A 26,881-nucleotide genomic window follows, 5' to 3' on the forward strand; every position below is an offset into this window, starting at 1 on the left:
CGCCAGCTGCGCGTCACACCGGTCTCGTATCTCTTACGGAGGAGCTCCGGAAGCATAAAAGAAGGAGCTGGACTTTGTTACATTTTATTATGTTTGTGTGGCATTTTACTTTTGTTTTGTGTTTGTTTATTTTATATATAAAAGTATTTAACATTCGCCGGTTCCCGCCTCCTTCTTCCCCTACATAAATGAACTGTGTTACAGTAACAACAGAACTTGTGACCTAATTGCCTTTGGGATCCCCAAATTTTTGCAGGTATCTGAAATGTAACTTGATTAAAAAAAAAAAAAAAAAAAACAGCAGTGATTTAATAAATATGAATAATTTTCCATAAATATATTATATATAAAAATTAGCACTTGTTGAGCACAGTCACAATAGAGTATATTGTTTATCCATTAAATCCAATGTTACATCCTATACTGTTTGTTGCAATATACTGTAACTATAGGTGACTTTTGTTTGTGTTAAAAGAAATGATATAGTTTTAACAATAGTTTGCGGTAAAACACATATTGCTGAATTTAATACAATATTTCTTTATTTTATATATTCATATTGAGTTATATCATTCATATCTTTACTTGCAAAAAACAATATATTACTGTAAAATTACATTTAATATTAAATCTTGTATGATTCTTCATTGTTGTAAGGTAACTTACGTTTAACCAATAAACCATTTTTCTATAGCACTTTTACATTTTGTTTCAATTTTAATTATGAAATTTGAGATCTGTGAAGACATCTGAGTGCAAAAACATTTATATTTGCAAGTATGAGAAATAAAACAATACTTGTAACACAGATTTAAAGTGAAACTATAGTTTGGTCTATGTTTCGCTTCAAATCTGTGTTACAAGTATTATTAATTCTGTCTGTCTCCATCTTGCCCATGCAGTGACTTTGATCTGTTTGGAGAGGCGCCACTCTCAAAATGTACAAAAATAAATAACTGCACATGTCAGAAATAGTGTGTGAGTCACATCTTGTACAGTTTCATATCAGTTTAAATGGAGCAGACCACAGAGATGTGTATTTTTAGATTGATCATTCCATAAAAAGCACCTTTATTTGGGACAGTGAGATTCAAACTTGTGAGTGTTCATTCATTCTCTCTTGCTCTTTTGTCCTGTAGTTTTACTGTATAGCACATAGCTCAGTGCACAAAATACACAGAATCCAACATCAACTGCAATTTTTCCTAGTGAAAGAAGCCAGATAGTTCACATCTGCTTTTTTTTGGACATCACTGAAGCAAACATGGTTTTGAACTTCCTTATAGTTTACATTGGCACAAAATGTTTTGTGTCAGAAAGCAAATGCTTGAGTATTATACATCTGTAGAGGAAATGATACAATTTAAGATAAAATAATGCAATAAACTGATTTTCCACTTTAGGACACAGAATCAATTAGTGGAAAAGAGCATATTTAATTAGCTTTAAAGAAAATATCACTCTTGCAACCACCATATATATACACAAGCTCTTGCAGCACAGACATTTTGCACAAAATATAGTTTATCACTGATCTGTCTGTGCACAAATATGTACAAACTTTCAAAAAATGTTGATTTCTCCAATGTTCTATAATGGAGACGTACTGATCACCCCATATGCCAAGCTGCATATAGCTTTTACAATGGATTGGTGGGTCAGCATAATGTCTTGAGTTTGGCAGAAGTGCAGAAAACGCTAACCTAAAAAGCTGCTAATGGCCCATGGATTTAGTTCCCCCAATCACCTTCATAATTGAGCCATCTCATTTACAAACCATAACACAAAGGGCTGCTCTACAATTGTGGAGATTTGAGTGAACAAGATAAGAATAAAGAAAGAAAGGTGATAATGGTTATCATGGTTGCCATGTAAGGTGTCAGAGTTAAACATGTTTGCAAGGCGTACTTACATTAAAGGGTGAGTTCACCCAAAAAAATAACATTTCTGTCATTAAGTACTCACTCTCATGTCGTTCCAAACCTGCAAGACCTTCATTCATCTTCGGAACAAATATAATTAAGATATTTTTGTTTAAATCTGAGAGTTTTTTTTTATTTCCCATAGAAAGCAAATAATGAAAAATGCACATGTGCAAACAAAAACACATGGACACATGCTGTTTCATGAACTTGTTTTCTATTTAAATATCATTGTTTACTTACAACAAAGCTGCAACATCACTCAAGAAATGCATTTACAGCCCACCACCACAACAAATCTAAAGCCTCATTTCTCTTTCAATGATTGTCAAGTGTCCCTCAAAAGATAGTTTCTAATAAGGTAGAACACGTGGCTGCGGAAACCCATTTTGCACGAGTGAGTTTATGCGGTTATGATATGTTACATGTCTGTCTCTTAAGCGGCATGCTTTCAGGAAGAAAAAACTGCCATTTCCTCTGTTGTGTGGCTGCACAAACTCGTCACCACCCTTTTGACCCAAATACATTCCAGCCCTATTTCTGCTCACATGCCGCCTCATTTTATCTTGTTTTGTAGATGCTTATACATAGTAAGATTTAAAAAAGAAGAAATTAATACTTTAAATTGATCAAAAGTGACAATAAAGACTTTTACATTGTTACAGTTTTCAACATTGATAAAACACCAAAGCATCATATTAGAATGATTTCTGAAGGATCATGTGACAGTATGGCTGCTGAAAAAAATCCATCACGGGAATAAATTACATTTTAAAATATATTACAATAGCCTTGTGGTAAGCATAAGAGATTTCTTTCAATCTAGTCAAACTCAATTGCGCTTTTTACTGACAGCTGTCATTCACTCAACACATAACTAATGCTCCCATGCATGATCCAGGTTCAAACATCTTTAAATGTTATGTTAGCAATTTCTGCTACATCATGCCAATTCCTTAAAGAGTTCCTTGATTATGATTTCATTTTTTTTTAACCTTGGTGTGTAATGTTGCTGTTTGAGCATAAACAACATCTGCAAAGTTACAATGCTCAAAATTTAATGCAAAGGAAGATATTTTCTTTTACAGAAATCACTTTTTAAGGACTACAAAAATGGCTGGTAGGGACTACAATGAGCTTCTTCCCAGGTTGGTGACATAACAAACCCCAAAATTTACATAAACCCTGCCCCTGGTAACACGCAACAAAGGGGGAGAGGCCATGTTGGGCTGCTTTAGAGAAGAGGAAGAGTTGTTGTAGAGAGTTGTTGCCATGCCATCATTTTATGCAGGACTAATGTTCAGATGCATTCTAAAAGTTCTTCCTGAGCCCCTCCATCAGTGTCTGACTCTGGTTTGAACAATGTAAGGCTGAACACCGTTACTGACAATCGTCATTTTGGCTGCGTGAGATTCTCCAGCTTTGTTGTTGTTGTTGAGCAACTGAAGCATGAGCTGTTAAAGCTCCACCCTCTTCTGGAAAGCAGGCAGGGAGCAGCAGCTCATTTACATTTAAAGGGACACAAACGGTGTGTTTTTGCTCACACCCAAATAGGGGCAAATTTGACAAGCTATAATAAATGATCTGTGGGGTATTTTGAGCTGAAACTTCACAGACTCGTTCTGGGGACACCAGAGACTTATATCACATCTTGTGAAAAGGGGCATAATAGGTGCCCTTTAAGGGCAGAGCTATTCTGAAAAAAGCTTGTTTGGTTTTTTAAAATTCATCAATTGCACAATAGCTTGTAAGGCGGATTGGCTGTGTTTTGGCCACTTCATAGTCTCGTGTTTCTGAATACTCAAATCCTTTACATAATACAGGAAATGACTCTAGAGTCATGTGAAATAATGTCATGTCTTGAAATGCACTGAGTATCATGTCATAAAGGAAAATGTCAGAAATTACTGAATATCTTTCATGTGATGCCTAGAATATTTGATAAATCATATTTAATATTTATAATATAACTATGTATCAAATAACAATTAAATCTCAAGAGTATTTCAGGTATATACAATTCACTGTAAAGAATTTAGTGTGTGTAAATACAGTAAAAAAAATTAAAAAAAATTATGCAGTGCAGGTTTATAGAGCAAGGGCTTGTTTTTCTTATGGACCAGTTTTGATCAGTAGAGCTTCACTGATGTATTAAAAGAAACAAGTTAAAAGGCCACCATGCATTAAGGGTTCTTAAAAAAAGAAAAGAAAAGAAAAACACTTGCCTGACTCCAGGGCCTACCTCATTAGAGCAATGGATCACGGTTTCTTGGAAGAAGTGTCGAGAGCCTTTGTGAAGTCAGTGGGCATTTTACTGTAAGCTGCCTTGACAGGGGAATAATGGGAGAGAAGAGCATGATGGGTTAGAAACTAATCACGCCTCAGAAAACTTTTAGAAGGTTCTCACCCTTTCTTTTTGTCTCTCCCTCAACCTTCTTTCATTAAAACAATAACTACTTGCACACCAAGAGGTCATCAACAACCTCATGATGCACCTGAAGATACCAAAAATCCAAGGCATTCATTACAGAAAATATGAATAATTTTGCCTCTGTGATGCATTGCCTTTTTAAGTTCCTCTTTTGTAAGTTGCTTTGGGGAAAAAATGTTTGCTAATGAATAAATGGGAAATAACACTTCCATCCATATGAAGTCACAGGCAGCTATTGTCAAACAAAGAGCTCTGATATCCAGCTATATTTCTTATTTTGACTTTCAGCACAGTCCTCCTGCTCCTTTTTATGCACATTAAAGGTGCATCCAGTCATCCGTATTAATGTTGCTCTGACCGATATGTCTTCTTTGTGTTAATGCAGCATCATTCAAAACTGAGATGCGCTGGTCAACTATGATTATTTTATTTTGTGTGTGGTATATGCAGAATTCGGAATATCACACTAATCTTATTTTTGCAATCATTTCTATGGTAGAATTCTATCAGTCAAAGTGTCCGATAACAGGGGTCTGATAAAATGAGAGTCGTATTCGACTGGCCATGTGACCCCAACATGGCTGCCACCATGCAGCGAAATCCCATTCAGCTTTTACTACTACAACTAGGCCACTGATACTGGATGCCATCTAATGTAAGTGTACATCATTTTAAATACACTACCGTCCAAAAGTTTTGGGTTTGTATGATTTTTTTTTTTTTGGAAAGAATAAATTGATCAAAAGTGTCTGTAAAAACATTTATGATATCACAGTATTTTTTAAATCAAACAAATGCTGTTCTTTTTAACTTTCTATTGATCAAAGAATTCTGAAAAAAAGTAACAGTTTCTACAAAAAATAAAGTGCGTTCAGCATTGATAATAATGAGAAATGTTTCTTGAGCACCAAATCCGCATATTAGAATGATTTCTGAAGGATCGTGTGACACTGAAGACTGGAGCAATGACTGCTGAAAATTCAGCTTTGCCAACACAGGAATGAATTGCGTTTTAAAATATATTCAAATAGAAAATAGTTAATATAAAATAAATTCTATAAATAAATATATTTATACTGGTAATGTTTGTACTATGCCAAAAGTTTTGACGGTGGTCTTTCAAATACACTTTCATTCAAGCTTCTCCATTGATTTCTATGACCTTGTCTCACTGACCTTTACTGAGCACATAACCACTAGGGTTCTCACATGGCTTGGTGAATAGAGTGCTTCATTAATTCAGCCACCACTCAAGGGCGGAGCCTATGTGTTCTCCACCTATCGGTGGCTTGCACCACAGAGGGGTGTGGGTTACCTTCATGTCAAGACCAATCGTAGTACTTGCTCTTCTGAAAGCACAATATTGACTTTTGTTTCTCTCACATGTCACTGTGGAGTAGCCTACGAGCCTGTGAAGTTAAGTGAGCCTTTCTGCAATAGCAGAATTTTTTTTTGTTTAAGCTCCAGTGATGTCTGAAAACGGATGCACCTTTGATTATGTTAGCATTGTATGACTGACACAAAGTTTATCAGATGGTGGATGAAACTGACAAGGTGTGCTTGTACGCTTTCTGTTTTCCGTTGGATAACAACAAAAACAGATGAATAAACTGGCAACAGTAGCCTATGCATTTTCAGAGCCTACATGGCACAGTGTATTCACATAGCATCAACTGCAAACTCACACATAAATGCATATAATATCTGAATGTAAGTGATGGTAAATCGGCGCATACAGTAAATAGCGTGCCATTTTTTTTTTTGGAGCAGGAGGGATATTGATTATGCAGTCAGTCTGGCCCACAGTTCCCTCGGGCTGTGTCCTGCGCTGGGTTGGCTGTCTCTTGATCACTTCCTAGATTGCTCCTCTAATTGTGTGTGGGGAGATGAGTTCAGGCACCCCGCTGACCTGCTGGCTCCAGTAAAACCTGACAGAAACATGAGGCGAGAGAGAAGAATAAATGTACGTGACAGAAACTACATCTTAGTAGCCCCTAAAAGCTTCCTGCTATGCTCAGCTTGCACAAAATCTAGGTTAGTTGTGTTGTTATAGCACCAGTGAGAATACTGATATATTTTATGTTGTCCAAATTGGGGTCAAAATATATGAGATCACTAGTGAAAATGCTGTCATCTTCTTCTTCTTCTTCTTCTTTAAAAATAAAATATTTTTTATTACAAACAACTTGAAAATGAAAATGAGATTTTTAAGCTATAAGAATTGTTATTTACAGTTTTTCAAAATCCTAAAACTTTCTATTTATTTCCAGGTTTAAATAAGATTTTGAATCCCAGTTTTTTCAAAATTGAGACTTTTGGACCCTATATGTGCAGTATCAACTTTGGTGCAGTTCAAGCATAAAGAAATTAGGCCTTTGTTTTTAGAGGGCTTCAGTATACAGAGAGACTGGTACCCAGTGCACATTATAAGGCACATTTTTTCCCCCTAAATGACTCTGTTGTTTCTCATTATAAAGGCCATGTCTGCAAGGCTGCACTCACTGTGTCCTAATGGCTGAAGATAAAACATATAGCAATAAAAAAAGTAGATAAATAAATGCCATTCTTTTGAACTTTCTTTTCTTCAAAGAATCCTGAGGGGAAAAATGCATCATGGTTTCCTCAAAAATATTAAACTGTTTTCAGCATTATAAGAAATGTTTCCTGAACACTGGAATGATTTCTGAATCATTAAAATATAAAAAGTTATTAGGTATCTGAATCACTGCCAAGATTGTTGCATATCAGATGTGTTGAAGAGCTCCATATATAACCCTCCTAACATTAAGAAAATTTACGTTTACATTGAAATCGCTAAACAAAAATAAGTAAATTTCTCTTGGGAAAAATTCACTTATTTTTGTTAAGCAATTTTAAAGGGTTAATTCACCCAAAAATTACATTTCTGTCATTAATTACTCCTGTACACCTGTAAGACCTTCGTTCTTCTTCAGAACACAAATTAAGATATTTTTGATAAAATCTGCGAGATATATGACTTGTCCATAGACAACAATATAATCACCACTTTCAAGGTCCAGAAAGGTACTAAAGACATTGTTAAAACAGTCAACTACAGTGGTTCAACCTTAATTTTATGAAGCAACGTCGAGAATACTTTTTGTGCGCAAAAAACCCCCAGACTTCATTCAAATCTTTTCTCTTCCCTGTCATTATCCTTACGCAGTTGCCGCAGTAAGCACAGTGAAGGCCATGTTTACGTCCGAATACTGGCTCGGTATTGGCTGACATTGTTCACATGAGCAGCATGACGCATGCGTGTGATGCTGACTCAGGAGCCGGCCAATAATGAGTCAGCGTTCTGACATACAACCTGGAAGCGCTGGACGTAAACACCATATGAGAATGACACAGAAGAGAAGAGATTGTTGAATTAAGTTGTTATTTTTGTTTTGTTTTTGCGCACAAAAAGTATTCTTGTCGCTTCATAAAATTAAGGCTGAACCACTGTAGTCACGCTGACTGTTTTAACAATGTCTTTCTGGACCTTGAGAGTGGTGTTTATATTGCCGTCCATGGACAAGTCGTTTACCTCTCGGATTTCATCAAAAATATCTTAATTTGTGTTCCAAAGATGAACGAAGGTCTTACGAGTGTGGAATGACATGAGGGTGAGTACTTAATGACAGAATTTTCATTTTTGGGTAAACTAACCCTTTAATGAAAACTCAGTGAATTTTCTTAATAAATATTTAGGTACATTATTTAAAAAAACAGTATAAATAATTGCAAATAAACAATTTAGGAAATAATCATTTTTTAAAATGCTAGCTTTTAACCATGCTCTGTTGCTTAGAGAAAATAATAAGAGGAGACAATTCTTATATACTGTTTTACACTGCACAATGCCATTTTTCAGCTTGGATGAACTCTCCGTGAAGCAATAAGTGGCCTAAACACTACAGATGTGTAACTCTGTTTACACTGAAAGGATAAACGTGGTCATTTTATTATTGTAAGTCATAAAAATGTTCCACCTTACAGCCAGAGGTTGCATTCCAGAGCGAAGGCTCTATGTAAATATGACACAGAGGTGGCATGAGAAGTCTTCTCCACCAAAATCATGATGCAATGTTTTACCCAACGGAATCCTTCAAAGTACATTTGAAAAATGATGCTAAATTCAGAAGTCTTTGAGTGTGATTTAGACAGAACATGGATGACCAATTATGCATGTCAGCACAAATAAATACCTCCATCATTTCATTAAGCAACATCAGAATGTTGTGTCACCCTCTTTTTGTCATTTAGTCTAGCTCTTAAATTTACATTGAATTTTGACACCGCTGTCAGAGCTTGATATAGATATGGCCTCGCACATATAGAGGCCAGGGGGAAAAACCCTTATCACCACCCATACTCTCTGCTGGCAAAGTGAACCAGTGTCATTACTGAGATAAACACAAAAGAGGCCACAAACTTCATGCTTTTTAAAACGTTCAAAGCTCCAGGCAGTCTTTGAAACTATCAGGCTAGATATATTTAATTGGATCACAACTGTGTTCCACACAAATCAAGAAAACACTGCTGATGCTCCACGATGCACTGGCTGTGAAGGAAAGGGCACTGAAAAAAGCTACCACTAAGAATAGTTCAGGCATCAAAGGGCTCAACATACTATCTGTGCACCTCAGCTTGTCAGCTAGTGAAAAGTTGTTTTGAAGTTGAAAGTAATGGCAGAGTTTACTTAGTGTCAAACAGAGGGGGAACAGACGACCGTGTTCAAGAAGATGCCATCTTTCCGTGCCGCTGCACAGGTATGACATTGTTGATGAACTGGGATCTGGCAGTTCATGCGCATGCCACATTCAATCAGCAACCTATACTGGAATGCAGCACCTCCCAGAGGACTTGCCAATAGCCTGACCTATGTAAATACAAAGCCTTTGCCCCAGCGGGACTTGTGCAGGACAGAAATGCGTTGATGTTTATGTCATGTAAATGATCTTCTCACGTATAAACTTTTGCATAGTTTACTCATGTCATTCCAAACGTTGCAAGACAATAAAGTATGTTTTTGGGGGGAGGGTGGGGGGAGTCAATGGCATCCAGTGTTGTTTTGGACCCCATTTACTTTCATTGTACAGAAAAAACAGCTGAAACATTCTTCAAATATCTTCTTTTGTGTTACGCAGAAGAAAGGAATGCAAAAAAATGTATATGTTGACATATTTTTTTTTTTTGTGAACTATCCCTTTAAAATTACAAATATATGCTTGTATAAGAGTAAGGATTTTAGGCCCCACTTTATATTAAGTGTCTTTGACTTTAAATTAATCATTTGATACAATGCACTTTTTGTGTACAGGTTTTTACATTATACTTATATTTTAAAAATCCCTGCATGTAATTAATTAATTTTTTATTTTCTTTAATAATTTTTTTTTGTAATTACACCTATAATTACACTATTGACCATTCCCTTACCTCTTAAACCAAAACATACCACCAAATTTGTCCCTAACCATTCTCGTATCCCACCTCAATAGCAGCAAAAGAGCAATTTGCAATGCAACATGAAGTACATTGTACCTAACATTTTTATTAAAAAGTGCTACCAATTTTATATGAACCTATCAATCATTCACAACATTTTCCGCTATAATACGGATTCATTGATAATGTATTCATTCTATTCTCAATGAAAGTACTTTGGGCTACAAAAGACATACTGAGGTCATAATTGGCCTAGTGGAAAAACCTGTGTGCACATCTTTGAAGCTCCACACCCACAACAACTATACATGCAGCCATATATTAAGATTTATTGAGAGATGCATCAGTTAAAGCATGCACTGTTTTAACGTCACATTCTTGTATTACTGAAGTGCCAAACATGTTACATTTAACTGATTAATTAAATGCAACTGTAAGGTATGGAGCTCAAGGATCAAACAGACCCCCAAACTCAAAGAAAGAACCAGTAATGCCAGTGTGCAGGAACTAATACCTGTACTTGTTACACTTGTTAGAGCTTGTCTATAGTTTATGAGAAAGAAAATAAGTGAAAAGATATATAATAAACACCCTATTGAGAGACTGAAAGTATGGCTCAGTGCATGTGTATAGGTGGGTTCACCTCAATCTTCTGCTGCCTCCTACAAATGACCTTGAATGAAGCACAGCTCGCATACTTGAACTTGAGTATTCCACAACAGGTCAGTGGGAAAATGTTTCCTCCCCTTAACAACAGACACACATAATACACACGCATTTTATCTCTGTAATGAAGACCTACAAAGAGAAGAAAATGTGCTTTGTATCATAGCGCCATCTGTACTTTCATAAATGTCACTTGATTAAATTATATGATTATAAAATGATTATATGACCACTTAAATTGCTTTATGATCAGTTGATCTGCTACAACGCTCTATCCCCTTTTAAAAAGTAGGCTACTTTGGCAGTACCAAGTACTATGGTATTCAGATATTAAATAATGTACCATGGTGTTTATATGGTACTCTAAGATACTTCCAAGAATAACATGTTACAAGCCCATAAAAACCTTACAGTACAATGGCAGGCCTACATGTCCAAAAAAGCACCGTGGTACTTATTGTCGTTCAAACAATCAAAATATACCGGTGGGTTTGCCTATGACATTAATTTATGAGATCAAGAGGGGAAATATTCTAGAATTTTGGGCAAAGAACACAGTTTAGAGTTTGAACGAAACAGCACTGAACCACTCAAGCGAGCATAAATTCCTCCCCCGTTTACGAGTTGTTACGCAAAACCAAGACGGCCTGTGATTGGCCGGAATCTGCCCTCCCTCTTTTGAAGGTAACTTATTAAAAGAGCCGATGGGCGGAGTCAAGCCTCGACTATATATTGAGTGGGTACAACCAAAGGTACCGGGTACGACTTTGTCCTTTTTTACAACATTTAGGAAGGGGATAACATCGCAGTAAAGTCCATAAGGCCCGCTTTAAACACCACCAAAAAGGGATCTACATACCGAAAATGTCTGCAAATAAAGATGGTGATGGTGGATGGAAGAGCTTTATCTGGAATTCCGACAAGAAGGAATTTTTAGGACGCACAGGCGGCAGTTGGTGTAAGTGTTCACGATTGTTCCATCAGCGCTTCTTTTCCTGGATTAAACTAGATTTTAAATATCGATACGTTCAAAAGTTAAAGACAGGAGAAACGGCTAAAGTGTGTTTCCTGACTTTGGAAAAGCCCAACACCTGTTTGATTTGACTGCGTCGTGACTTTCGTTTTCAAAAGGAAAAAAAATCCGCCTCGCAATGGCGCCTAATTAGATGATCATATTATAGATATTCGTAAAAATTAAGCATATAAACAGTTGTAGTGAATAGAGTGAGCCGAAAGAATCGAGTTATGGTCATGAAGGACTGATCAATGAATAATGCGCACAGTGAGCCACAAGGTGGTGAAATGGCATTGACTGAATGGAAAAAAAAGAGGAAAACAGTGCTTTGCACAAAATGTTTTTGTATTTGATTCATTGTTTGAATAAATGTTGAAGTTTTGGGCCAATGCGGGGATGTTTGAAAAGAAAAAAGGTTATTTTGAAGGTCGTTATACGGATGTTATTACTGTTTAGGAAAGATGTCATTCAGCTACATCTGAAATGGTCAGCATAGCTGTCGTTGAAGGACAGTTTGCTATTTTCCAACCATTAAAATATTATTTTAACTTTGTTTGCATCAAATTGGTTTCAAATTTCATTTTACTAATATAAATCAGCAAGAATATCGAGTTCAAACACCAACAAATCGAGCAGAAATTATTGTGGCATGGATGGAAACTTTTGTTTTTTGTACAGTGAAGAGCCTGTAATGACATGATCGTGTTTGTGCTGGTGACTAACTATTTTCTTTCGTCAAGGTGACTCAAAGTAATTTGGCATGTCTAGTTTATGGCCTACAGCAATGTAAGAATAATTGCTTATTTAGTACTGCTTTGTTCCTGCTTTCTTTGTAAATATATATCAGCTGAGTTTGTCATTTTAATAAAGCGGGAGACTAGCTGAAAGTTTTATCAGTTGTTAACATTTGTGTTTATCGCTGCCCTCCTGATAGAAGATCGACTTGTGTGTTTGTGTGTATTTGCTGCACTTTCAATGCCTGTTATTAAAAAGTTACATTATCCAGTAACAACGCGTTTTAACAGAATGCTTTTCATATTTCAAAAGAAACGAAAAGTTTAAAACACGTAGTTAAGCAGTGTAACGGATGGAAAGATGAAACACAGGTTTGAGTCTGACACATGTGGGAGTCAGTCACATGTAGCTTAGCCAGCTAGGCTCTTCTCTGTGTGCTTGAAGTTTCATTTGAAAATGAATAGTAATGTCTGCGAAAAATATCGTAAAACCGTCGACTTTAAATTAACGAGTATTTATAGTTTGTTTAGTTTGATAAATTTGGAAAACGCTATCCAAGCAATACGCTAGCGGTAGAGGAAGCATTTTCACTGACGCATATGATTTCATTAAAGCTCATATCATTTGAAGAGTGGAGTTTTAACATCTTTCAGTCTCTTTTGCCGATAATTGTTTATGTAAAGGTGGTCCATTTTATTATTTCACTCAGGTTGCTGCCCGCAAAATACTGTAACTGAAGACTTCATGTAAAGAAAATGTATTGTTACATCATTACTTGTTTTAGTGAAGCCTTTTAGGGAAACCAATGAGAAGTGTGAGAGACTGAAGGACATGGTTAACAGCCAATAGACGCGTTGATTTCACTGCTGGCATGTGATACTCTTACTCTTATTCTTTGTGAATGTGGGTTTATTACGTTTTTAAAACATCACAGAAGTTTAAAAACAGACATCCTATTATTCCTACCCTCAGGGAAAAGCTTCTTTCTCTGCCCACACTGAGAGTACAACACGTGAACCTATTGTTTGTGGGACTGTATTCAAACTTGAATGTGCTTCCTGTAGATTTAAGAGGCGGCAAAGTTTTAGTGCCAGGGCTGAAGGAAAGGAAGTATAACCCCATCATCCACACACACACACACAAACCGGCCCTTGTGTTTGGTGGCGACTGGTTTGAAGTGGTTGTTGGGAAGCGCTTTCAATGAAGCCCACAGACTGGCACAGTATCTGACAGACAGGAATGTCATACTGTTGTTGCGTCACACAGGCACATGTGAGCTCTGGGAGTTCTGTTATCGCTTTTACTTTAGACAGGGAAGTTTGGGTTGTTTCATGATTATTGGCAACTTTGCATAAAATAGTTAGAAGGCAGCCGGCTTCCTCAGTTTCGGAAAATTAAAAGGGCCTAAGACTCACATTTCTGGCATGTTCGTGTTGGCATGTTGTATATTTTTGCAATTATATAGTTTTTTATGATCAGTAAAACTGAATTAAAGACTCAATCAGTGCGTAATCAGATAAATGTTTTATAAAAGAATTGTCAATTATAATATATCATTTTAAAAGTCACTTATCTCAGAAGACAGTTGACAGGGGGTTTGTTTATCTTTATTCTAACTAGTTTAGATACCGTTTAACTTGATTCCACCGCAGATTAAAAAATAAAAAGGTAATTACGACTTTGTATTTCTCATTTTTTCTTGCAATTGCTTGTTTATATCTCTCAATTCTGACTTTTTTCTCATAATTGTGACATATAAACAAGCTATTGCGAGTTATAAAGTCTGAACTGAAGACATTAACTCAGAACTTTGAGAAAAATACTGTAACTGAAGACTGTGAAAAGAAAATGTATTGTTGTTACATGATTAACTTGTTTTAGTGAAGCCTTAGGGAAACCAATGAGAAGTGTGAGAGACTTACTTTTTTCTGACTTTTATCTCATAACTGTGAGATATAGTCGCAATTGCAAGTTATAAAGTCTGAATTTAAGATATGAACTTGGAAAAAAAAGTCGGAATTGTAGAATATAAACTTGCTATAGAATTGTGATCTAAACTCCCAGATTTCTTGCAATTGCGAGTTTTTATATTGCGATTATGACTTTTCACACAATTGTAGGATATAAACTCACAATTTTGAGTTATAAAGTAAGAATTGCATGATATAAACTCAAAATTCAAGACTTAGACTGAGATGGAAAACAAAAGTCTAAATTTTTAGATAAAAATTTGCAATTAACCAAGCTTCCATAGTTTTGTTTTGGCGCTTTGTCACTTTAAAGTTGCGATGAAATGGAAGTAGCGCCAGATCTTATCTTCCGAATGTACATCAGAGTGAAATGGATTATCGTAGTTGCTAATGGGATGGATGCAGATCTGAATGTGAGCTTCCAGTGGATTGTACAAAAGGGGTCCAGCATTTCACAGGAAGATTGAGTTACGGCATTCACAAAAAGATCTAAAACATGTATTAAGAAAATAGATGAGGTGAATCATGCCAACTCTGAATGCTCATTTTACATTTTAAACATTGTTTATGTTTGAGACCATTTGGTTTTGTGTTGGTGGAAAATGATTGTAATTTTATATGTGCTCTAAAACATCCCATTGATTTCATGCTATATATTTTTCTTTGCAGTCAAAATCTTCTCCTTCTACGTTATCTTCTATGGCTGCTTGGCTGGAATTTTCATTGGCACCATACAGGCCATGCTCCTGACTCTCAGCAACTACAAACCCACATACCAGGACAGGGTTGCACCCCCAGGTAACAAACCAGATTGGTTGATGCTGGAGATATTACATGCCCAAAAGTGTTCAGAGGAAGGGTTCTGTGAATGAATCACCAAACTGAAGAGATACAGAATGAACTATATGTACTTTAATGCTAATAGTTGTTTTGACTGGCACGATTTTTGATAAGTACCATATGCGACTGTTGTAAGAATGTTGTTGTGTAGTTGATGATTTTGACTAACATAGAAGTGGTCATTTTAGTGTTCTCGTACACACTATTTGAAAGGTGTTTTTATGTCTTGTTCTACATTTGCAGTTTTGGTGTAAATCTTAACGTGTTTTAAAGTGAAATGCCAGAAGCTTTTGAATCACTTTAAACTCAGAGATTTGTTTGTCACCTGGTTGACAAGAAGCCTTTTCAAGAGGCCTTGCTGTCACAGGCTATTAAAAGTAATTGAGCCAGCAGGAACATTACATGTTATTCTTTGCCATTGATATGGAAAAATGGAAAGAACAAACTGTTTTTGGGATATTCTCATTTACACACACTCAAACTGTTCCATAATGCTGGAAGTTAATGTTGTTTCTGTAAACCCTGACATTTCGGCGGCCCTAAAGGTCTGCCTGACCTCGGAGTGAGCGGGTGGAGTGGTAGGAGTGTGAGGGAGTAGAAGGAGAGACACACACAGAAAGCCATTTTGACCTTCACACTCCCGGCCAGACTGACGAGGCTTCCCGTTTGGGTTCTAACAGCATTGTTGTACCTCATCCACACACTTTGCATGTCTTTGAACTGGTATGTCTTGTTGTATTTCAGCCGAGGTTGATGTTATCAGTATTTGTGCGCTTAAACATACTGGTTCTAGGTGTATCGCTAAGCTTGTTTTGCACAAAAAAGCTTGTTTTGCAGTTGAACTTAGGCTAAAAATGGGCAAAAGAAACAGTGGAGAGCATTGTATACTGCAGTTTCCATAATCCTTGTTAGGTTGCCCTTTGCTCCACTGCCAGCCATTTGCCACACCAGCCATGCCAGTGAATGTTTGCATAGTGCACACTCCCGCCTTGGCATTACATTTAGCTGTATTTGTGAAGGTCCTGAACATAAACGCCTTTGCCAAGAAGAGCCCTTTCCCCTTTAAGAGAGGCGGCCCTTGAATGCCAAAGTTTAAAAAGAATCAACATGAGTAGGAATGAAGTGGAGATCACCATGGTGTGCAGCTATTTGCTGCAAAGAAGGCCGGGCGTAGAAATGACATGCTGCCTGCGTTCAAGTCCCGCCTCCCTCTTAGGGGCTAAAAGTTTCCATTGTGTGACAGGAGCACGTGAAGTTGTGGAGAGGAGGAGGGGGAAGGTTGGGAGACTTTCGCAAGCTCTAACCGGAGTCTTAAAAGTGAATTAAACAATGTCTGTGTGACTTTCTCATGTACAATAAGCCAGAAGCTCCTCTTTTACACCAGATGCAGCACATGCATTGGAGGTCATTACCAAGCTGTTAAAACAAAAATTGGCATTACAGACAATATAAGGTTTCCGATCGCTTGTTCTTCTCTGCTGGCTCCGCTCACGCCACACCCTGTTGTGGCCTTACGATCGAGCTGGTGGAAAATTACTGCCAAGCTGGGAATCTGAATAGCAAACTTCCATGTCAATGAATGGACCAGGCATTCGCTGCTCTGATAGCTGGAGGGAAAATCATTCTAAATGTTCTCATCACCAGGTGTTCAGGCCACATTTAACCTCTCCACTTTTTTTTACAGGCTTATCACACACCCCACGCCCGGATAAAGCAGAGATCAGCTTTACTATTGGTAAAGATGATACTTACGAAGCATATGTGAGTCATATGGGAGAATTTCTGAAAGCATACGACGACAACAAACAGGAGGACAGCAGCAAATTTGAAGACTGCGGAGGTACGATAAGTTTTATGATCATCTTTGAGCTATACATGTCTCAATAAACCCAAGCTTTTAGCTTTATTATTAAGTAGGTCAGCTAAAAAGGGTTCAGTTCAGGAAGTGATCTCCTACATCACTCCCCAGCTGTGTCATATGATCTTCATTCACAAGTCAACAGTTCACTGCTTAGGTAGACAATTGGGGCTTTATTCGACCCATGTTGCTGTCCTGCATGTCTGTGCACTGTTGTAGTAATGCAAAGCAAATAAAGTTGTACTAGTCACTAATAAGCCTAAATCATTTCATGTTCAGACGCACCTAAAACCTATACGGAGCGTGGAGATCTGGAGAGCACAGACGGTGTGAGGAAGGCCTGCCGCTTCAAAAGAAACTTGCTGAAGGAATGCTCAGGCGAATCTGATGATCAATTTGGCTTCAGAGAAGGCAAGCCCTGCCTCATCGTTAAACTCAATAGGATTGTGAACTTCAGGCCACGGGTGAGTTATCAAAGAGTAGCAGGATGTAGAAAAAAAGCATTATCTTATATATATATATATATATATATATATATATATATATATATATATATATATATATATATATATATATATATATATATAAATCAAGTGCTTTGTTAGCCTGAGGCAACATTTACATTAATATTGGGATTGTATCACATTGCCAATCTCTCTCCTCAGCCTCCAGCTTCCAATGACAGTATCCCTGAGGCAGCCCGCCCTAACTTTCAGAACCATCTGATCCCAATCCACTGCTCAACCAAGGTAAGAAATACTTACAAATTATCTTGGTAAAATAGCATTCTTATGTAGAGATGCAATACATTATCGTCAACGTATTGGTTAGCGTCCGATTTTAGAGATTTTTTTTTATTATTATTGTGCATGTTAATTTCCATGGTTTTTACATTTAGATGACCTTTGACATCAACTAACACGTACATTTACAATATTGGCTATAGCATAGTGGTTCAATGGATCACAAAACTCACGGTTCGGATCATATCACAGTTATTAAGTCACGGATCGGATCATTTTCCGGATCAGCACGAAAAAAAATTGGGGGGTGGGGGGTTACTTTGCATTTATTACTTAGCCCACTTTAACTACTCTGATACCACAGCAGAAACTACTAGCCTAACTAAAACATTATTAAAGGCAAGTGAACAGACTGTAAAAGGAACAAATACTGTACACCAATTACAAGCATAGATAAATACAACAAACTTACAAATAAAGTATTCATTTTCGTGTACAGAAATGTAATAATTAAATGTAAAATGACAATGATTAATATAGATTAATCTTTGTTAAAGCTGTGTTTTGCTGTTTGATTTACATGACACAACAGCAGATATTTATAGGTTGCGGTCAAGAGTAAGACCCCATGCACGCATACATCCGACAGATACACATTCGAATTCTCACTTTGGTCACTTAAGACATAACCAAACGTGTTTACAAGGATACTTGCTGAGAGGGGTATTTTAACTGACATAATGCGTGTATGTGTCCATCCAAGTGCATTGAGGACATGAAAGAGAAATCAGTTTGGTGTTCACAAGCTATCTGAAACAAGCCTCTCTCGGTGTGCGTGCGAGCCTTGTATGTATGTGCGTCTGTGCGCACCGATAACAGCGTGACGTGCGACACCGAATTAAATCCTCTTTTGCCTCTTCTAGCATTGGAATGGTTTTATATCCATTTAATGTGTAAATTAGCAAGACAAAACACGTGCAAATGATAACCTTTCACTTTATTGTGGTTAAACTTGCAATTGATCCGCGAATCACATGCGTGCCAAACGGTGGGGCTTGATCCGTACGATTCAACAACGATCCGTTTAACCACTGCTATAGCATAATTAAGACAATTATGGGTCAGAATTGCATTATCTGTGCATCCCTACTATTTTGCCAGTCAAGTGTTAAAGGGATAGTTCACCCAAAAATGAAAATTCTGTCATCATTTACTCAAGTTGTTCCAAACCTGTATTAATTTCTTTCTTCAGCTGAATACAAAAGATATTTTGAAGAATGTCGGTAACCAAACAGTTGATGGGCCCCCTTGACTTCCATAGTGTGTTATTCCAGATGTTAATGTGGCCCATCAACTATAAGTTTGCCCATTTTCTTCAAAATATTTATTCTTTTGTGTTCAGCAGAAGAAAGAAATTCATACAGGTTTGGAACAACTTGAGGATCAGTAAATGATGACAGAGGTTTCATTTTTGACACCAAGACAACTATAATGAGAACTATAAAGTTTAGATAATCATTCTAATTCTGTGAGAAAAGGGAAGTCTACACTACAACTTTAACGATAATGAATTAGAAGAACGAAATTGTTGAAATCCTTATAGTAAAAATCGTTCATTGGTGTGGACGCTAATTTAGGTATCGTATAGTTATGGTTCTTGATGTGAACGTGCCTTTTGCAAAGAAATGTACACTGTGATGCAAAAGTCAATGTGCCATAGTGCTCCAGGGAATGATCTAACACTAGTTATTGCTTGTCAACAGAGAGAAGAGGAAGCCGATAAGCTCGGACCGGTCGAATACTTCGGGATAGGCGCTGGTTTCCCCCTCCAGTATTATCCTTACTACGGCAAGCTGCTACAGCCCCAATACCTCCAGCCTCTGGTGGCCATCAAGTTCCACAACATCACGAGGGATTTCGACATGCGCATAGAGTGTAAAGTATACGGACAGAACATCGATTACAGCGAGAAGGACCGTTCTCAGGGACGTTTTGACATCAAAATCACCATCAAAAACCCCTCATCATGACCATAGCTATGAAAATAGCACTTTTATTCTGCCCATTTCAAAACACAGTAATTTAGATGAATAAACAAAGACGAGGACAAATTCAATTGGAAAAAGCAAGAACGACAACTAGTCTTGAACAAACTTTCATAACATACGGGACCTACACTTAATCTGTACGCTTTACACTAGCTTTCTCTGCATGTCTAGGGTTAGAATGTAAATTACAGGAAGAGTAGCAATAGCAAAGTATTTATTCTACTGTAAATGAGAATATTCCGTGAGCCATGGGACGTTCATTTATTACTGTAAATTATAATTCCACTACTGATGTAGCGAGCAGTGTTTCTGTCCCCTGAGTATTTCTGCCTAGTGTGGTCTCTTTCTATTTTATGGAGTGTGCAGTGCAGTAGTCGCATACAATGGTCCTTTCCAAGCCATGTTGTAATTTCTGTTGTCTTATGTGAGAAAGACTTAGCGGTCCAAGGTGTGTGTGTGTATATGAGAGAGAGTTTGAGTATGAATGTGCGTATTCGTCTACTTAACTGAAAATACTGGCATGGTACGCTCTGAACTCCCCAGGTCTGTGTGTGTTTGTAAGTGACTGCACTCCGTTCAAACCTTTTTTCCCCTTATTCTTTTCATCTTTTTTTTCATTGATTGTGGGGAATGTTTTTACATCACCTTTTGACTTTTTATTTGATCTTGCAATTTGGGAAATTGGGGCTAATGAAAATTCTGTGTAAGGCTTTTATTTTCCTTTACTATTAAGTGTAGAACTGTGTGTCTAGTGTGGAGGACTGAAGTGGCCAGTGGTCACCATGGCAACTCAGTGCTTTTAATTTTTTTTTTTTGTTCTGAGACATCACATGATGTGGTGTTACTTTCTAATGAATGTTTTTGCCATTTTCATGGTTTCAAGAATTTTATATTTATGCAGTTGTACAATTTTTTTTTCAGAAGGAGAAAGTGTAATGTATGAATCCAAAAACCAAAGTCACTGGTCAAAGGTTAGAAACCTATCAGATGCAAAGCAGTACCCCATGTAATAGGATATTTTGTTTGTGTTTAAATTTCTTAAAAGTCATTGTTGGACATCAGAACACTTGTCAAGAGTTGCATTTGCTCTTGTGATGTTATTTAAATCTGGGTAAGACCTAAGAAGAAATAAATGGACAGACAACTGAGGCATTGTTAAAGTGGTCTTTATTTAAATAACAGCCGGACGGACATCTCTCACAGTTGCTTCACCCATCTAAAATCTTAAAGAAATACTGGACCTGCAAAACAGAAATTTCCACAGTTCAGTCCAATCTTCCTCCAAATAGTAAACACAAATACAATAGTTGTGTCCCAAATACCTCTATGCACTCTACCTCTTAAAAATAAAGGTTCCAAAAGAAAGTCTTTGCAGAAATGCCATAGAAGAACCCTTTCTGAAACTTTCAATGAACTGTTCTTAAAAGAACCATGTTTTTTCTAAGTGAGAAAAACATTTTAAAAATCGAAAGAACCTTTTGTAGAATGTGGTTCCACGGATGTTAAAGGTTCTTCATGGAACCATAGATGCCAATGAAGAACCTTTATTTTTTAGGGAATGTTTACACAATGATGTACTAAAAACGGAAATGTTTTTTCTTTGAACAGATGACGTTATCAAAACTATCCCCGTTCACACGGATCGGCATAAATAACTAAAAACGCATTCCAGACAAGAATTATGTACTACGCATTCCAGACAAGTAGTTGGAGATATCACTTTGTAAAGAAAGACTACGCGCATGCACATTCGCAAATCTTATACAGAGCACTTGCGGCAAACGTGCATGCCTGTCCACCTTATTTTAATCAACTTTGATATTCTTCTTGTCATTTCCCTATAGGGACTAATTATTAAGAAATCTCACACATTCACAGAAAACACCTTACTTAAGGTGCATAGACTAAACATGTAGTACGCATTTGCATGCCGTCACCGTTTTCACAGATTCGCGTTTTTGCAGTTGACACGGATTTGACAACTGTATAGTTTTCAAAAACTTGCACTTTGAAACCTGTTTTCAAAAGTTTGCGTTTTCAGGCACCCGAAACGCTGTTGTCGTGTAAATGAACAGCCAAAACGCATAAAAGTTTTCTGTTTTTAGTTGAAAATGGTGTCGTGTAAACAGCCCCTAAGAGTGCACTGTCTAGGGTATGAATTTTATATGTTTTTTTGACATCCAACATGGGATTCTGATAACCCACTGCTACGTAATAAAAGCTGCGACAGTTGAGTGCGTGAAGTGTCCCAACATTTAGCAGGCATAGAATAGTGGATAAGTACATGAATTTGGACACACCTAATGAGAATATTTAATAAATTATAACGGCCTTCATAAAAATAAACCTGCATTAATCTGTGACACACTTTTAGCACTTCATCAGGCCTCGGCATCAGCTCACCAGCTTGTTTTACTTTCAAACAATTGACTTTCCCTGAATTGTGCCTGTTACGGCAGCCGGCGTCTGTGCTGGGCTTCTGTGAGGCCTGAGCTCTTGGAATGTCATGGCTGAATCGGTCAGCAGGCAAATGATTAACAAGGGGCCATTTGTGCTGGGAGGCTGGACAGATCAGGAGTTGTGTACAACAATGACGTCCACCGGGCCAAACCCACTCCCTGGCATAACAAAGCCTTTTTTCCCCTCTACCAAACTGACTATCTGCCTGCTTCCCTTCCTGTGAGACACAGGCTGTAGGTCTGCCTCGGCCCACTGCGGACAGTCATGAGACCTGGATGCCATTTTGTTCTGGGCTTCATAAGCATTTGTGGGATCCAGAAATATTTTTGAAGGCGAACAAACATCCTCAAAGCGAGTAAAACGAGGCTGAAGACAAAACGTGACTGTGTGGCTCTTGCATAACATTGTGTTTGAATGAGATTTGCATGAGCTCACCTCAAGAATCCCGTCCTCTGGTAGGTCTGTACAGTGAACGCCATTCTGCACTTTGTTTTTTCCGTAGAGCGCTCGTAAAGTGGTGGGCCGAAGGTGGCGTGCAATTTCCTGTATGGAAACAAAACACATAACGTGACAACAGCTCTGTGATGGGTTACAGTTAGAGCAATGGAGCACATGCTTTGAACAGTGTTTCCCTTGGTAGAGCATTTGGTGATGATACATGTGATGATTACTCATGCCCGACGCTGCTGCGATATCACATAACATCACATTCTATCCAGGACATCAGGTTACTCACACTTGTTCATGTTACTCAAACAGATTACTGCAAACATCAGCTTCCTAAACAATAATATGACAGTCGCTTCAGGAGGCACACAAAACTAAACTTTCAACTTAAACTTAATTGGACATTTTTAGGCTAGCATTAAAATGATAGCAACATTTCTATCAATATATTGGTAAAATCTTTGGATATTATAATTGTTTGTACTATATTTACTTCTATAAAACGGTTAGTTCTTGTCCTTGATTCTGATCAATGGACAATTCTGGTCAATAGCTGTGTTTTATTCACGATAAAACACGGCTATGACCGCTTCACCCAACGGTTCTGTGTATCACTACATAACACCCTTAGCAATGTAAATTGTTTGTTCTCAATTTATATTGTTCATTCAAGCTTATTGTATTATGTAGAAGAGTATCGTGAGAAAGGGATCAAGTGAGTGAGCTTATTACCTACATTTTCCTTCAGGTCAGTCCTATGTTCATAATAAAAAAAATCTGTTTTAATGTCCACTGCAATATCTTGTCCTTTTAACAGTTAAGGGGTTTTCCCGTGACTGACAGCACTAGTCAAAAGCATTTGTCAGTTGCGTCTTGTTCCGTGTTCACAACAATTCAGTCTTTTCAATTTAAAAGTCTTCGCTACTGAGTGACTCACTCATAAAGAAAGTCTTTGCTGCCATCTAATGGTGTAATAATGTAACTTCTGTTGCTGTTTACGATCAGGGACTATTTTTCCGGCGGAAAGAATGCCTTTAGTGAAAGTTTATTTCATGAAAGTTGCATTGATACATATTTTTGACCGTTTTATAAAAGCAATAAGGTACTTGAGGCTAGTGCTGTATTGTGAATAAGTCACAGCTGAAGGGGTCCGCTTCGCGTCATGCCTAACAACACCCTTCAGCCGTGACTTATTGACGATACAGCACAGCCTCTCGTACCTTATTGCTTACTTAGATTATCTTTTACATTTATATTATCTTCGTTGTCATCTAACACTCCCTTAAATTCGGTTTGAAATTAAAATTGACAGTTATTGCTTTTATGGAATATTGCAGTATTTATTCCAAACAATTTATCTGAGCACATGACATGTTTACTGGCATGAGGTCAGGACAACCTGTCACTCACATGGGATCACAACAATAGTAAACCACAATGATCCAATCAATTTCCGATGACCAACATCAAGTCCCGCCCTAAATTTTTTCTTATTTGAGAAGCCATTTCACTCAGATATACATCGCAATAGGGAAGAAAAGATGATTGCAACTTCCGTTTCATGCAAATAATAATTTAATGACACTGTTAAATGTCATCTTTAGCAAATCTTGAAATGAATATCCATTTTTGTACTGTACATTATAACGTTGTGATGGCTAACCTCACTTGTTACACTTGAAACAAGAATGACTGATTTTAGTTTAGTGTTTTATTTTTTATTTATATAGACAAAATACTATAGATTTTTTTGTCTATTTAATGGTTATCACTGTCAGAAAAAAAATTAACCTTATCAACCATCAAAATGTGCATATTAGCACCTAAGAGTAGTATTATGTACTTGTTCTATGTACACAAAATATGTACTACTATGAACCTTTTAGGGGTAAATAGGGTAAATAAGGCAAGCATTTTTTCAAAGAGTGAGCCATAATATAAAATAATTATTTGTTTATCTGTGTTGGACAGAATTTAAATACCAGTGCTTCCCAAATGAAAATGGTTCAATCCAGAATTATGACATTATTTGCGTGAAACTCAACCAGCTGTTATTTTCTCTGGTCAAGCTCATCTCAACCTGACATTAACACCAGGCTGGCAAAGAACAGACTGCTCAGCATTCTAGGCATGCTGTCATCTAGCAAAAAACAGTCAAACGGTAGCAGAGGAATACAAGAGATATGAAAGTCCCACAGTTAAAACTAAGACCAACAAAATGGGCCTGATGTAGTTGAGTGTAACAATGTGAGTGATTTAAAATATATACAGTGCCATCAACAATTATTGGCACCCTTAGTAATTATGAGCAAAAGCAGCTGTGAAAATAAATCTGCATTGTTTATCCTTTTGATCTTTCATTCAAAAAATTCACAAAATTATAACCTTTCATTTAAAGAAAATAATTGAAAGTGGGGGGAAACTTACATTATGAAATAAATGTTTTTCTCCAAAACATGTTTGCCACAATTATTGGCACCCTTTTATTTAAAACTTTTTGCAACCTCCTTTTGCCAAGATAACAGCTCTGAGTCTACACCTATAATGCCTGATGAGTTTGGAGAACACCTGACAAGAGATCAGAGACCATTCCTTCATGCAGAATCTCTCCAGATCCTTCAGATTCCCAGCTCCATGTTGGTGCTTCTTCTCTTCAGTTCACTCCACTCATTTTCTTTAGGGTTCAGGTCAGAGGTCTGAGATGGCCATGGCAGAAGCTTCATTTTGTGCTCAATGACCCATTTTTGTTTTAGATTTGATGTTTGTTTTGGATCATTGTCCTGATGGAAGATCCAACCGCAGCCCATTATTGGATTTCTAGCAGAAGCGGTCAGGTTTTGATTTTTATCTGTTGGTATTTGATAGAATCCATGATACCATGTATCTGAACAAGATGTCCAGGACCTTCAGCAGAAAAACAGGCCCACAACATTAAAGATCCAGCAGTATATTTAACCGTGGGCATGGGGTACTTTTTATCCATGTGTGCACCAAACCCATCTGGTGGGTTTGCTGCCAAAAAGCTCTTTTTTTAGTTTCATCTGACCATAGAAGCCGGTCCCGTTTGATGTTCCAGTCTTGTCTGACAACTGAATATGCTGGAGATTGTTTCTGAATGAGAGCAGAGGATTTTTCTTGAAACCCTTCCGAACATCTTGTGGGGATGTAGGTGCTGTTTGATAATTCTTTTTAGGCTTTCTGAGACTCAAGACTCAAATAATCTCTGCAATTCTCCAGCTGTAATCCTTGGAGAGTCTTTGTCCACTCAAACTTTCCTCCTCACTTCACATTAGGACGATTTAGACACACGTCCTCTTCCAGGCAGATTTGTAACATGTTTAGTTGATTAGAACTTCTTAATTATTGCCCTGACAGTGGAAATGGGGATTTTCAATGTTTTAGGTATTTTCTTACAGCCACTTTCTATTTTGTGAAGCCCAACAATCTTTTGCTGCACATGAGAACTATATTCTTTGGTTTTACTCATTGTGATGAATGATTACGGGAATTTGGCATTTGTGTTTCCTCATGTTTATATTCCTGTGGAACAGGAAATCATGGCTGGACAATTTCATGCTCCTAATCACCCTGGTGTGCTAAAAATATGTAAATATGAATGGGAATATACTTCAGAGATATTGTACTCATAAGAATTTCTAGGGGTGCCAATAATTGTGGCAAACATGTTTTGGAGAAAAACATTTATTTCATAATGTGAGTTTCCCCCACTTTCAACTGTTTTCCTTCAATGAAAGGTTATAATTTTGTGAATTTTTTGAATGAAAGATCAAAAGGATAAACAATGCAGATTTATTTTCACATCCACCTTTGCTCATATTTACCAAGGGTGCCAATAATTGTGGAGGGCACTGTATATATATTGATTATATATGATCACCTTAACAAAAGGTGCACAAATGTTAAACAAATACTCCTTCCCTGCCATTACAGCATGACAGAAGTTCAAGGGGTCTTGGCTAAGTTTACTTTGAGTTTATATTTCACTGCCCTTTCAGCAGAATGTTGGACTAATACCAGGTCTTGACTTTAATTCGCACTCACATGTGCTCCTCATTCAGAGCTCAGCTGGCCAACTGGCTAAGGCTAAAATGGAACGTGATGAAATGAAATGTTCCTGAGGACACAAGCCCCGGCGGCTCTACTGTCCTCTGCTAATCTCTACCAGTAGGAAATCTAACTCCCAATCTCTGCCCATGGGGGGTGGGTTATCTAAATGTAAATAAATTGTGTTTCCTTAACCACACCCATCTTGTCACCTCCATTTTGAT

At 37.3% G+C, this 26,881-nt stretch overlaps 2 protein-coding genes across 3 annotated transcripts in view; one reads left to right on the forward strand and one right to left on the reverse strand.

Moving 5' to 3' along the window:
- Positions 1-11,211: 11,211 nt before the first annotated feature.
- On the forward strand, positions 11,212-20,834 carry atp1b1a (ATPase Na+/K+ transporting subunit beta 1a). Its single transcript, XM_067372606.1, has 6 exons — positions 11,212-11,434; positions 14,866-14,994; positions 16,721-16,876; positions 17,174-17,358; positions 17,560-17,643; positions 19,401-20,834. Exons 1-6 carry the CDS (start codon positions 11,341-11,343, stop codon positions 19,665-19,667), a joined length of 915 nt encoding a protein of 304 aa, XP_067228707.1. The 5' UTR covers positions 11,212-11,340; the 3' UTR covers positions 19,668-20,834.
- Position 20,835: 1 nt separating this feature from the next.
- The window catches only part of nme7 (NME/NM23 family member 7), a 40,898-nt gene continuing 34,852 nt past the window's right edge, over positions 20,836-26,881 (reverse strand). The window contains exons 11-12 of one of the 2 annotated variants that reach the window (XM_067372601.1): positions 22,581-22,688; positions 20,836-20,926 (exon numbers count right to left, since the gene is read on the reverse strand). In XM_067372601.1, the coding sequence (XP_067228702.1) occupies positions 20,894-20,926; positions 22,581-22,688 (141 nt within the window). In that variant the 3' untranslated portion in view covers positions 20,836-20,893. The other variant, XM_067372600.1, reaches the window with a different exon arrangement.

The sequence above is a fragment of the Chanodichthys erythropterus genome, chromosome 21 (assembly GCF_024489055.1).
Source record: "Chanodichthys erythropterus isolate Z2021 chromosome 21, ASM2448905v1, whole genome shotgun sequence".
Lineage (NCBI taxonomy): Eukaryota > Metazoa > Chordata > Actinopteri > Cypriniformes > Xenocyprididae > Chanodichthys > Chanodichthys erythropterus.

Coding starts and splice junctions, on each gene's coding strand:
- atp1b1a (XM_067372606.1), top strand. CDS start 11,341: ATGTCTGCAAATAAAGATGGTGATGGTGGATGGAAGAGCTTTATCTGG. Junction 14,995..16,720: donor GGACAGGGTTGCACCCCCAG/GTAACAAACCAG, acceptor TTTTTTTTACAG/GCTTATCACACACCCCACGC. Junction 17,644..19,400: donor CAATCCACTGCTCAACCAAG/GTAAGAAATACT, acceptor GCTTGTCAACAG/AGAGAAGAGGAAGCCGATAA.